The following is a 14,665-nucleotide window of genomic DNA, read 5'->3' on the forward strand; positions in this document are numbered from 1 at the left end:
AACTTACTGTTTGCAATTAAAGATACGATATTTAGAATGACCCTAATGTTATAAAATTATTTCATTCTTTTTCTCATTTTAGTTTTTTATCAATCTATATATCCATCCTTTTATCTGTGCCTATTCATTTAAGTATGTAAGATAATGTTCATTAAATAGTAACATTAATTATATTTAGAGAATGATTTGGGGCAATCTGTTGTTTTCTCTCTGTATTACGTGAAATTTTTATAAATGAGCATGCATCATCTTTATAGAAACAATAAAAAGTGATTATTCTCTTTACAGATTTAATGGAACAGTTAAATTAGCGCCATATGTCTTTTTCTTTTAATAACCTGGGATTTGGGGCAATCAGATTTTGAAGTCTCAGTTCAGCACGGAGCTGCTGGTATATTCTCGAGCGATGTAAAAAAACCTAGTTTTATCACCTATTAAAATGAAGGAGTTGACCTAAGATGTTTTAAGTTTCTGTTCAGCTCTGAAATTCTGTAACTCAAGTACTGATGATGAAAATCTCTGTATGCTGAGTAAGAAGGAGTAGCATTTGGATACCACGGAGATACTTGGCTACATTGCCTCTGAGGAATGTCCTGACTTCCTGCAAAATCCTCACAGCATTCTTATTTGAAGAAAGGCCAAGGTATGTAGAAGGAAAATAGGGCCGGATTTATAATCATGAAGCACGGTACTTTTCAAGAGGTTGTAGAATAGAAAAAGGACAGATACAAAGGGGAATGCAGTATTCATGAGAAATTCCTTAAAATGGTATCTTTTCCTGCTACAACCATTATCTTTGCAGCAGGAGTGGGAAATGATGCAAAGATATTTGAGCTCTTATGGGAAAATTGTACGTTTAAGTTAAAAATGATGACGGAGATCAAATAAATTGGATATTTGTGGAAGACATGGTAGGCCTGGAGAACACTGGAAGAAAACTTAACAGCCCTTATGGCCTACTTTGTATAATTATGAAATGTGATTATGCAGACTAAAACACAGGAAACAAACAAATGAGGCTAAAACAGCACATTTCTTTGGCCTGAGAGAAACATAATGACAAGCTTGTTCTGCAATTCAGTAAATAAAACATATTCTAAAGACAAAAAGATTGAAATAAAAGCCATTAGAAAAATGAAATCAGTAATTTTGAGGCCTACTGACTTCCAATGAAATTTGTCTTTCCCTTCTTCAGTGACTGTAGAGTCTAAAACCCCGAGTTGTTAATTTCATTTTGAATGTTTAAACCCACAAGCCTCTAATTTGCAGGCTGAACAACAGATCTGTATGAAGAACTATCAACAGCATCAGATAAGACAATTAATAATTGCTTATAACCAGCAGCCATTTTATGGAATTGCCTGTGAATTTCAGTTTTGGGAAAATGAAAGCATGGAGAATCCATTCATCCATGAAGTTGGTGAGCTATGTACGTATGTGCATATGTATCAGCGATAGCGTCCGCATTCTCTGTTGCTTTGTAATATTTCTTAATGATCTTAATGATCTCAGAGTTGGTTTTTCCCTTTCTGACTCCCAGTGAACTCACACAGCTCAATTATCTTCAAAGAGCCATCATGCCCAAATGCTGACTCCAATGTTTATTAGATTATAATAAGATAGGTCGGCCAGTCTGCTGCCATCACGAAGATAAATTAAATGCAATGGTAACATTTGATTTTATTATAAGCCTTTCTCTCTTGGCCAAGTTCACTTTTCGGGTGAGCCAGACCCTATATTAAGCCCAGGTGGTCTTGGAGGCAACAGCATAGATTTTGATAAATGGGATCATTATTTCTTTGAATATAAATAATGGCAGCCCTTATACAGAAATTTAAATGAGTGATAAAAAGCCTTGTTTATCTTTTATGATTTCATAACAATTAAGCTGCTAAAACTGGATTATAAATCACTGAAAGAAAACTGAAAACAACTAATAAAGTGTGGAATCCTTACTGATGAAAGAAAAACATTTGACTTCTGTTACCACCTAATAAAAGTGTACTTTATTTTCATTCCTCATTTACAAAGCTCTTTCCTTTTTTTTTTTTTTTTTTTTCCCTTACTCCCATAACACTTGGCTACCTAACTAGTACCTGATTTTTAAAGATTAAGGGGGAAATTCTACCTGGCACTCTAATTGCTCAAATCAGCTATAACCTGACTTTTGTAAGTAGACATACCTACATGATGACTGACAGCATTTGAAACATCCACACCCTGCAGGTTTGTGGCTGTGAATTTTAGCCACTCCAGCTTTTGAGAAATGCAAATAATGAAAACTCATCCAAGGGCTGCTATAATTCTCACAGCTGACTAAGTGGGAGCATTTCTGGCTACTCAAAATTAATAGCAATTTCCAAGGTCTTATAAGAACAGCTGTCACTGAGAAATATACTCACAAACAAAAAAGGAACTCTCCTCCAAGTTTCACTAGAGGCATGAAAGAGCAACTCTTCAGAACAATCTGGTGGATTATTAAAGGAGCAATGACAACAGACCTCTCAAAATAAGCACACCACACAATATTGATGAATACCTGCTATCTTGCCCACAGCCAGGCACATACTAGACTCTCCTCAAATATCTGCTGAATGAATGCAGAAGGCAGGACTCTTTGCTGGTGGTCCACATGGTATAGCCAGCAATTACAATGAGGACATATCACAGACAGAGCTGCTGTCCTGTTGTCACTGAAGTGCTAAAACTTGGAGTCATCCTATGTACAAAACCATCGCTGGGAACATAGTTAAGACTGCACAGACTTGGTCATATTCTGTATAAAGATGATAACTTTTTAAAATGCAATCACACAAAGCCTCCCAAAGCCAGTATCAATCTTATTCAGGCAGGGGCCAGTGAAGATAGATTTGAGGACATTCGTATATGCTGCAACAATTTTGAAAGTGAGAAATGCTTCAGATATGTGAGAGTTTAATGTTGCATATTTAAGAATAATTACACAGTTGGACTAACTCAGATGCTTGCATTTTCTATCTCTTATTATGATGTTACTTGTCTCTTTCAGGGACTGAGACATGGCAAGAACCTGTCTTTGTCACGATATTCAACTAACAGATTTTTGCAGAGAAGAGATGTTCTTCTCTTTGGTCTCATCTGGGGCACTCTGAAAATTCCCCTTTCATGAATGACCAAGGTCATGGAGAGGAAGATTCAAAACACAGAAAGAGGACTAGGAATGAAGAGACATGAACTTTGCCTATACCCCAAGTCTTGATGTGACTTTCAACAAAACTGAGCATTTAAGTGTCCTTCCTTCCTTCCTTCCTTCCTTCCTTCCTTCCTTCCTTCCTTCCTTCCTTCCTTCCTTCCAAGAGACAGACAGCATGAGCGGCGAAGGGGCCAAGTGGGAGGGGAGAGAGAGAGAGAGAGAGAGAGAGAGAGAGAGAGACCTAAGCAGGCTCCATGCTCAGCACAGAGCCCCCAAAGCAGGGCTCGATCGCACAACCCTGGGGTCATGACCTGAGCAGAAATCAAGAGTCTGATGCTCAACTGACTGAGCCACTCAGGCACCCCATGAGTCCTCATGAGTCCCCATGAGGTTTGGGAGTGCCCAAACCTTTAAGACTCCTTGGTGTACTTACATTTCATAACGTGCAAATGGGTCCAACCCATTGCTATAAAAGTCTCCTTGCCGGTTGCAGAGGAAAGCCTGATACTCTATGCTTCACAGTCTTTGGTGGTCAAAGAAACAATCAACATGCCCCCACTGCCTAGGCTTAACATAGCCTATCCTTAATTTTGACAAGATGATTGGTCCCTGGAAATTACCTTTTAGAACTGGTGACCTATAATAATGAAAAATCAACCAATGCTCCCAAGGTGGCTGTGAAAGAGATGACAGGCAGCATACTAACCAGTGGTCCAGAGAGCACTATTTGGAGAACTGGGGCCCCAACTACCCACTCTCAGGCCCCACATCAGATTTACTGAATCATAATTTCCTAGTTTGGCGAAAAGCTTCTCAGAAAATTCTGAAGTCTTTTGCCCCCAGCTCCCCATACACTTGAAAGAAGTAATTAAAATACTGTTTTATGTCTTGGGTGGAGGGAACAGTGTGTTGCAAACCATACAGTGAGGTACCTTGGTCTCTCATAACATACTAGGTCAGGAAGCTGACAGGAAGCGTTCTATTTTTGCCTACATAGCTGTTTGCTATTTAAAAATCCAAGGGGGCTGAGCTCTTGGTACAGGTGAATTTATCTAAGGCTTACTGAATGCTCCCTATGGCTATGGTTGGTAGCATTATAATTTGGGTGGTGAGTGGATTTGCAATTTTTATATTAAATTTGGAAAGCTGGTTATAAAACTGTTGAGAATGCATTTCAGTGATGGATGGCAAAAAGCTGTCCAAATCAAATCCAAGGCCAAGAGCCAGTTTCTTTTCTTCCCTGTCCACCCCCACCCCCTTTTATTTTTGGTACTGCTTTGGGGAAATTACTTGGAAAATACAGAATGTGAGAAATGGTTCTATCAGCACAAACTGAAAGTCCATATATGAATTAAACCACCTCCTTTTTTCCCCTCCCACTGTTATTTACTGGGCACCCAGAGACCGTTAGACTTGAGACAGAAGAGTTGCTCCATATAGCAATCTTTCATGTTCTATTCAAAAGCTCTGAAAACATTTCCCCCCACCCCAGCTCTGTAGGGAGAAGGGAGCCCCCTTGGGGATGCGGTTGATGGAGGCTGAGGTCCTGTTTGACACTTGGGGACTCGAATGACTCACTGTGATAACTCAGTTATGATGTAGACATTCACACGTCATGTTCCATGCCACGTATGCTGTCACCACACATGGGCATTAAAAGTTCCCGTAGCATTTATTTTGATGGTACCTTTCAATACAGAACATAGCCCATTTTCATGGTTCATCCTTTTGCCTCCAGGAAGACCAACACAAACCTGCTTCCGAATGACTCTTGGCCCAGATTATAAAAGGACCCTTGATGATGGATTCCAATGCCTAACTTCTCTCACTGTGAGATGGCTCTCCTGAGAAGTATGGTGCCCACTAGGTTCTAGCACTTGTTAAATGTATTAAAATTAAAGACCTCTAAAATCAGAGTGTGGCATCTCCGAACCTCCTAGAATGAGCAGCTCTCACTGACCCTCTCATCTTCCAGCCCCATGTCCTCCTACTTTATACAATACATTCAGAGCCCCCTAGACCACTCATCCAGAATGTAGGGGGCACAGGCGCCTTGTTGTCACTCTTCATTCTGATGGTTGAGAGAGAACATGGTCTTAAAATAGTCTCTCTTCCCAGCTTCATGATAAACTGTGCTTTGATCAGATCATTGTCCACTCTCAATGACGTGGATCCATAGGTAAACTTCATGGACACGAGATCTTAACGGTAACTCTACCTCCTCCGTGGCAAAAAGAGAACATTTGTGTTTGAGCATATAACTTGACTGATGCTTAAAGGGATTATACTACTGACTTTAATGGAGTACAAAATTTTTCATACAGATAAAGAGCACTGCAGAAATGATTTGCATGATAAAATTTCAAAGACATGCTCTCTAGCAGATGCTGCATATTACTTCATAGTCGCTTTCAATAAAATATTTTATCTGAGGCTTTCACAGTCTTTTACAAACTAGCTGTGGCATTATCATTTTACAGATGTGGAATCTGAAAACACAGGGTTTAATTTGATTAAGATTCCATACAAGGTCAATGAAGGGGAGCAGAGAAAGAAAGCTAGAAGGAGCTATTATCCTGTACAATACATGTCAGTATATCAAGAGGACAATTAATTCAAGACAAAAGGGAAACCTATTTAGAATCCAGAAGAAACTAAGATGAAGGGAAATGAATAAACAAAAATAAAACAACAATTTTAAAAACCTTGAACAATGCAGCACCTCGAGTGAGGGCTCAACCCTCACACAGTGAATCCGAAAATGGAAGGAACGTAATGTTCACATATGATCCAACACCACCTGCAGCCAATCCGTTCTTCTTTAGTGTTCCACAGAACAAAGAACTTTGTTTTCTTTTTCTGAAATTTGTCACGATACAAAAACAATGGACTCAATTTTTCTTCGGTGTCTACTTTGTCCCTGCCCTCAGTCCCCATGCCTGAGTTTCATGGGACCCAGTGGCTTTGTCCTTTCAATTCACAGGTTTGTTTTGCTTGTAATCCCCCTAAAGTCCTTCTATTTTCTTCACAGACACACATTATAGCTAATAATCAATGACCTCTTCCTGTTTTAATCGGGTCACCACCCAAGTGTATATAAAGTATCCCTGAGGGGTCTCCAGTTGACATCCCTCTCCTTATGGAGACATTATAGTACACAGTAAATAATTAGGCAAATACATGGGAGTAAACAGGGAAATTAGAAGACGTAGCTGAATGACGGTTAAGGAATTCTTAAAACCTTGCCACTACTTGGGGGTAAGGCTCGGGGCTCTCAGTCAACCCAAGTTTTGTGTGTTCTTTTCCTAATCTTGGTTCTTCATAAATTAAGTCTTAAAAAACAGTTGAGCAATTACCCAATTTCTTCACAAGGGAAGCATGCATGTGTGAATCGGAAGTCATGCAGCTACCTTTAAGAATGTCCACAAAGAAGCAGTCACAGCAGCAAAAATCTGGAAACTACCCCTATGTCCACAAAGAGGTATCTGCGAATCTGATAAGGTGGTACGCCAACTTTGTTAGTAGACACCACTGCTCCTGGCAAAATGATCAATCACTTGATAAGCTGATAAACTGTTTGTATAGACTAGGGAAGTGATAGCTATCTGGTGTGAAGTCGTAGATTCAGGCTTCTCTGAGTAAGGTTTCTTTTATAGCTCAGCAGGTCTCTTGTAGGTACTCTGCTGGAAGTAGTGATATTTGTCTTATACCTTCCTCAGGTCAATCAACGCTAGGTATGGCCTATGCAAGTCCTGTAAGTACGAATGTTTAGCTGGACCCAAGAACTCCTGAGGACATTGCAAATGATTGCTTCTGAGGGCCAGATTAAGAGAAACTTTCACACTCTATGTATACCTCTTTGAATGACTTCAATCTTTTACCATACACATGTAACTTATTATCTGAAAAAAAAATACTGAAAGAAAAAAGAAAATAGCCATAAAAAGAACTCCTGTATCAAACTCCTGTAGAGGTATATCCCCCAGGAAAAACAGGGCTAAAATGCCAGAAGAAAATGTGAATGAACAGGATATAATTCAAAGTTCCAAAAGATTATAAGCTACAACCCAAACTAAAGTTTCAAGGTGAGCAAAGATTCTCCATCTTGGCAAGTAATTACAAAGCCTATGTATTTTTGAATTCAAGGGTATTTTTTCAATATATTTTTCAGCTTGATTAAAAATTTGAAACCTTGTATAACTTGGTAAATTTAGTATGTATCATTACAAAAAAAAAAATAATCGACCATCTTGTTACCCTTGTAACTAAAAGAACAAGAGGAGTTTCATACTTCTATCGAAATAATGACCCCAATTTGGTGAAGGAGTGAGGTAAATAAAATATGTTCCCACTTGGCTATGAAACAGTTATCTGTGAGAGGAAATTTTCAGCATCCTTCTATGTGAACCTTTGGGCCTTCCTGAAGAAGTTATGTCTTTAACAAGTCAAATGATTTCTAGGATGCCGACAGGCCAAGTAGACCATTGGAGATAGATGATTACTTCAGTAAGATTAACGTTATATACAGAGACGTCAACAATATGCACAAGGATAAGAGCAATCATAACTGTTGAATACCTAATGAACATTATTGATCTCAAGTCTCCACAAACACTTAGCACGTAAGAGTATGTGAAGGTAGGCTGCGCAAAAGAAAAATCAACTTTATGGAAGAAAATACAGCTGATATTCAACTTGACATTTAAGCTTCATCTTGAAAATGTTAACTGGGCAATGTCGTTCTCCTTTCACTGAAATAAGATTTATCTAGAGCTACAATGACATGCTGCTGCCTTTTTACAGATAATGTTTTCCCCCTATTTCTATTTTTATACTATTGTTTGTTTAGAGATAGTAAATGGAGCCCAATTGCCTGCGCTTCCAGACTGGCTTCTGCCCACCAGGTGTGTGACAGGAGGCAAGTCTCTGGCTCCGACCACAGGGTCCTGAATGGCAAAAGCATAACACAAGACCCAGGACATGGGAAGCACTCAGTCAATGGTGAGGAAACCAGTCAGTGTGGCTACTGTAAAGCTCAATGGCGCCCCCTCAGGCTTTGTAATTACAACCTCCCTTTCTACAGGCGGTGTTTATTTTAGGATCTCACCACATGGTTTCAAATCACTACTCACATTACCTCCTCTCTTTCAAACACATTCATACATGTGTAAGTTATTTACATTTTTTGCCCTCAGAAGAAGGCAAAGTCACCAAATTGAACTCAAAACAAGGAAAAGCAATTTCCAATCTTGGTTATCAGTTAGATCGTGAGCCTGCCTTCAGGAAAAGGGTTTGTATGGGAAGCCATACATGGATAGAATGGAAATTCCAGCTTAGTTTCCACATCCAGACATTCTTTAATATCATTCAGTGGTTTCCCACAATACTTGTGATCAAGTGATACATGATACAGTCCCTACTTCCTGTCCCTACCTCCCTGTCCTCATCTCTACCACACTTGCCACTTTTCACAGGACTTTTTATTCTTGGAACATGCTTGGCCAACAGGCGTGGTCCCACCCCAGGGCCTTTGCATTTGCTGTTCCCTTTACTTCAGATGTGTCTACCCCAGATTTTCATGCCTGGCTCCTTTTCAACATTAAGATTTCTCCAGGCCTGCCTAGCTCTCATGCCACACGATCACACTACCTTGTTTTATTCTCTTCATGGCACTTAACATTATCTAAAACTATCTTATTTGTTGGTTTGTTTGTTTGTTTACTGTTCATTCTCTCTGCTTCCTGAGAGGAGGGGATGTGGCTGTCTTGCCGACAATGGTATTCAGTGTGGGGTGGTTCAATACAGACTTGTGACTGACTGGATGAAGGAGACCAGCCTGATTTTCCTCATTTGAAGCTCACTTAACTTTTTTCAGCAGGTACGTACACTCTTTCTGCCCTTGAAAAGGATTATCACATAGGTGATAATCTGTGTTCATTAATGTTGCCGGCTACCAGGCAATCTCTTCCACTTACATACTTACATCATGTTTAACCTCAGGGGTGTTTTCTTCCATTATGTTTTGTTTTGTTTTTTTTTAATTTTTTTTTTCAACGTTTATTTATTTTTGGGACAGAGAGAGACAGAGCATGAACGGGGGAGGGGCAGAGAGAGAGAGGGAGACACAGAATCAGAAACAGGCTCCAGGCTCCGAGCCATCAGCCCAGAGCCTGACGCGGGGCTCGAACTTACGGACCGCGAGATCGTGACCTGGCAGAAGTCGGACGCTTAACCGACTGCGCCACCCAGGCGCCCCTCTTCCATTATGTTTTTAAAGACTGCTTCTGTTTGCTTTGAAATTTTCTTTAAAAACACTGATCAGGACTCGGCATCTGAGTGCCCAACCCTGAAACAACCTTTATACTAAAATGCCCAACATCTTCTGCCCATTACATTTTATGGATATTTTTCCTAGAAGGCATGCAGCTCACTTAAGATGGTAACTGTCACATAGTGTGCGTGTACGTTAAGTGTTAGTTATTATATTTTCCTTGTTTATTGTCAGTGTGTCCCCATATGAATTCAGGATACGTAAGAGAAGACATTTTTGTTCTTGTCCACCACTCTATTACTAGAATGTATTAAATCTGCCTACATACAATGGCGCTGAACTAATGGCACTGAAAGAACAGATATGAAATAAATCCTGCAATGCATGATACACACGTATTATAATTGATATGATATACATACATTTGTAGCATTGGGGAAAACCTGCACATTATTAAAGCACTGGTGGAGTAACTTATAATTAAGCAGGTAATGAGCTGCAAAGCTCAATTTAAAAACAAGTCACTCTATACGGTAATATGTACATGATACTTCCAATTTTTATTGTCAATATTAACTTGGGACATGAAGAGTAATTGCAGAAACAAACTCAATAACTTGACTTTGATGCAGTTACTTCTGGAACTGAAGCCTCTTGAGGAACACTGAACTAAAATCCAAATTCGCCACTTCTTCAGCTTTTAATTCACTACTACCTAAGAGCTTAACAAGAGAATTTCGGATACCTCAATTCCCAGTACTCAAGGAAGCTTTTATTTATAAAAAGGAATTTCTCTTTATATTTATATCAGATAGGAAAGAGTAAGAGCCATGGAAAGGTTGATGTGAGGGAAAAATGTCTGACTAAATTCTTTTCTAGGCTGTCATAAGAAACTATAAAAATAGTGTCGAAAAGCAATACTTAGTGAGAGCAGATATTAGACAATGACTACTGACTGATTTGCAGTCAGTTCAAACCAAAATTCCCAAAGAGTTGTGCAGATACAAGGCTTCCTTTAGTTCAAGTAAAAACACTCCCTCACTCACTCGCTCACTTGGAAGATACACATTAACTTTAAGAATACTTTTCTTTGTTAAGAAGGATTTTAGGGGCGCCTGGGTGGCTCAGTCAGTTAAGCGACCCACTTCAGCTCAGGTCACGATCTCACCGTCCATGAGTTTGAGCCCCGCGTCAGGCTCTGTGCTGACAGCTCACAGCCTGGAGCCTGCTTCAGATTCTGTGTCTCCTCTCTCTGCCCCTCCCCTGCTCATGCTCTCTCTCTGTCTCAAAAATAAATAAAAATACTACAAAAAAAAAAAAAAAGGATTTTAAAAACTAGTCTTTGCCCAAAGAGGAAAAGATTAATAATGTATCAATACACTCTGGATATCTGATCAGATGTATGAAATACCCCCTTGCTTCTAGAGAATTCCATATTGACTATCTACCTCCCAACCATGTTTGATGGCAAATTAACCTTAAAGACCTAATTTCTCATGAAGTGGAAGTCTTAGCATTGATATATCTTTCTTAAGAGAAAAAAAGGGCAAATCTATATTGAGGGATTTATTACTGTTTCATTTAGTAGATCTTACCATTAAGAAGTTGTAAGTTTATTAAAATATTTGTTTAAAATTGGTAAAATGTATTAAAAGGGTAGAATTCATTTACTGTCACTTTACTATCACTTTCAAAATCCTGTGTTCAGAAAATGTTTAAATTGTGTAGAACAGAAATGAAACAAAGAACAAAAGTTAAAAAGCTACCTTTGACAGATGCGTAATTGCAACAAAACTCGGTGACACTTACAAGCTAATACCTAAAGGGAGGGGAGCATGATAATGCAATCAGCTCATTTACTTTATAAAATAAATGTTCTTAATTGGAGATAATTATTTCATAACTTACCTCTGCATACTTTAACTTCAATGTTTTATGCATTTCTCGAAAGCGACTGTAGCGCCTGAATACGGTCCATGTCTCATCTAGGACAGTAATCTATTACCAGGAAAATCAAAATAAATCAGCATTAATTAGAGGGGAAAAGATGACTAGAATTAAAAAAAAATAATTTTAAAATTAACAAAAAGTGATTAGCATGTGAAATTTCTCCAGAACTGAAAACATTAATCTAGCTGCATAAATAAGACTTATAAATAATAAGTGTTCTCTACTTAAGGATGCATCTCTGGTTCCTAAATCTGTTTATAAGCAGCATGTGCCTATGTAAAATGAAAGACAGTCGCCTCTTAATGGCTTATAAAAAGTGTCCCTTTACTCTGCACTTGGGTGGTAGAAAGTAAATCCCATAGGGTGACCTTTCTGTTATGGCACTGTGCCCATACAAAATGTCAGTGCAGGCTCCCACATGCCACCATAGTGGATAGGATGGGAAAAAATGAGAGAAGGAGAAGCCAAGAAGTAAAGGGAGGAGGAAAAGGAGGAAGAGAAGGTAGAAGGAGAAAGAGGACAAAGAAAGATGAGAAAAAAAAAATCTGTAACTCAATTATTAGCATAAAAACATACAACATAGTTGGCTTTATTTTAGAGGAGGGATTCTCAGTCCAATCTTTAACTGGTAGTTGAACTTATAGTTCCTGTTGAATGTGCTAACTGGTACACATGCAAAGGTCCTGAGGCACATCAGCTCACATAATCAAGATCACGGTGACAAGGGGAGGCTGGTAGACACCACCAGCCTGGACAATCACAGGCTAACAAGTCTCAAATGCCTATTACAGTTCCCACTTTTCTTCCTAGCTCTAGACCCATGTACCCGAGTTGGAGACATCATTCTTTAGATGTCACGCCATAGGAACTTCAAGGTCATGTTGTCTAAAACCAAACTCCACATGCTCTCTCTAGTCTCTAGTTCTTATCTGGTGTATTTTGCCACCATCCAGCAAGCCCTGTCAGACAGATGCTGAGGCCACACCTGATCCCCTCCTCCCCACCAATGTGACCAAGGTCCAACGAGTACTAGGTCTTGCTCTTTTTGCTTTGTAAACATTTCTTAGAGTTCTATCCTTCCATCCTCCACCATCATCACCATCTCGCTCTGGGCCAGCGGGTCTCAGATGGCCTTTGCCAGGGCCTCCCCCAGCTGTCTGCATCCACATTTGCCCCCTCCAATCCCTTCTCTGCACAACTGCAAGGGTAGCTTTATTCCACACACTCCGCCCCCCTAAAGACCCTGTGGTAGTTTCATACTGCCATAGAAAAGAGCCCACATTTTTAATTTTAAAGAGCCAAATTTAAAATTTTTAACCCACTGCCTGCAGCAGCCTCATTTCAAGCCTCCCCCCCCCCCCCCTTAGGTGTCTTCACTCCTGCATACTCCCTGAAAGCACATACTCTTTCCCACCGCAGGGCCCTCGCATGGGTCTTATCCCTTTATGGGAAATCTTATCTTGCACATTACAGCAATGCCCTTCTCGAGCACTGTCATTCAACCTGACTCTCCCACATATAAACCACAGGGGATCAGTAGGAAGGGAGAAGCAATAGTGGGGAGAATACCCATGCGGGTAGCTTTGGGAGGAGTGAGTCTTGAGTCTCAGCCATTTGGTTCGCTCATTTCCCAAAGTGGCAAGTGAGATGATTTTAGGTTACAGGAGCATGTACTTTTACTTTTTAAAAAAAATGTTCAGCATTCTGGTTCTGTATTCATTATTTTCTTTTTTCTTTTTTTAATATGAAATTTATTGTCAAATTGGTTTCCATACAACACCCAGTGCTCATCCCAACAGGTGCCCTCCCCCATCACCCACTTTCCCCTCCTCCTACCCCCCACCAACCCTCAGTTTGTTCTCAGTTTTTAAGAGTCTCTTATGTTTTGGCTCCCCCCCCTTCTCTTTTCTTTTTTTTCTTCCCCTCCCCCATGGTCTTCTGTTAAGCTTCTCAGGATCCACTTAAGAGTGAAAACATATGGTATCTGACTTTCTCTGTATGACTTATTTCACTTAACATAACACTCTCCAGTTCCATCCACGTTGCTCCAAAAGGCCATATACCTAGGGGCACTTGTACCCCAATGTTTGTGGCAGCACTTTGAACAATAACCAAATTATGGAAAGAGCCTAAATGTCCATCAACTGACGAATGGATAAAGAAATTGTGGTTTACATACACAATGGAATACTATGTGGCAATGAGAAAGAATGAAATATAGCCTTATGTATTCATTATTTTCAATGATTTTTTTAAAATTGTGGCAGGTTTCTTCTTATGAGTTCCCCCTAAAAAGTTATTTCTCTAAGGAAATAAAAAAGGTAAGTATATTTACAAAAAAATAAAAGGCATTAAATTAAATAAAAACAGTACAGTTCTGCAGCTATAAGTTTTTAAGGCTGGTACGCAAGTCACCACACTGCTCCCTGTGGCTAAGCTGGGGGAGGGGGAGCTTTCTCTCTGATCTCTCCTCTTCAATAGACCACACTGAAGCACTGTGAGGGAGGCCACCACAATCAGCATGGGTGTGAGGACTTCCTTAGGGTGAGAACACAGCAATACACTGCTCTGGCTGGATGCAAACCAGGTATCCAAGAGAGAACTGTAACAGGAGGGGCCACGATGCTGTCTACTTGTCAAGAGAACCCAGAACGTTAACGGGGCCACACTCAGGGCCTGGGAGCAGGAAGACGCTGGATGCTCACAGGTGAGACCTTGCTGGGTTGGGACTTTGAATTCCATAGGAAGTCATCAAAGAAGCCTAGAACTCCCTCATCCCTCAGTCTCTACTGCTCCCTGGCTCTCTGTTGAACTCCTAACCAGTCACCAGCAAAACACCCTAGATCCTTAGCCTCTTCCAGAAACATCCCCTTCATCCTCACTCTAACTGGAAACTGGCTCTCCCCTGAAGAATCACTTGGCCTGCAGTCCTCTCAAGTAGGGGCTATTTTCTGCTGGGATGTAGGAAGGCACTGTTGTTCTCCTACCCAACTTTCAAACCATCATTCCTCTGTCCATTCTGAAATCCCTCCTCTGTGAAGCTCATGCCTTCCGATCCTGCGCTCCATCTTTCCTGCAGGGGCCGATGCACCTTAGTCACTTCTCCAACTCCCTGAAGGTCTTGGGCTCTGCTCACTGTCATCCACGCCAACACTATGGAACTGCTGTCATGAATCTTGTCCATTCCATTAACACACAGATGATCCTTCGACCGTGGACCGAGGACCGTGACCTGGTCCTCGACCTCTGCCTGGTTCCTTCCTCACTCAACC

At 40.3% G+C, this 14,665-nt stretch overlaps 1 protein-coding gene across 4 annotated transcripts in view; it reads right to left on the reverse strand.

The window, feature by feature from the left end:
- Window positions 1-14,665, reverse strand: part of KIF16B (kinesin family member 16B) — a 290,777-nt gene that overhangs the window by 43,006 nt on the left and 233,106 nt on the right. For all 4 annotated transcript variants that reach the window (XM_030310126.2, XM_030310127.1, XM_030310125.1 and 1 more), the window contains one exon: window positions 11,352-11,441. In XM_030310126.2, coding sequence (XP_030165986.1) covers window positions 11,352-11,441 — 90 coding nt within the window. The remainder of the gene's footprint in view (window positions 1-11,351; window positions 11,442-14,665) is intronic.

The sequence above is a fragment of the Lynx canadensis genome, chromosome A3 (genome assembly GCF_007474595.2).
Source record: "Lynx canadensis isolate LIC74 chromosome A3, mLynCan4.pri.v2, whole genome shotgun sequence".
NCBI lineage: Eukaryota > Metazoa > Chordata > Mammalia > Carnivora > Felidae > Lynx > Lynx canadensis.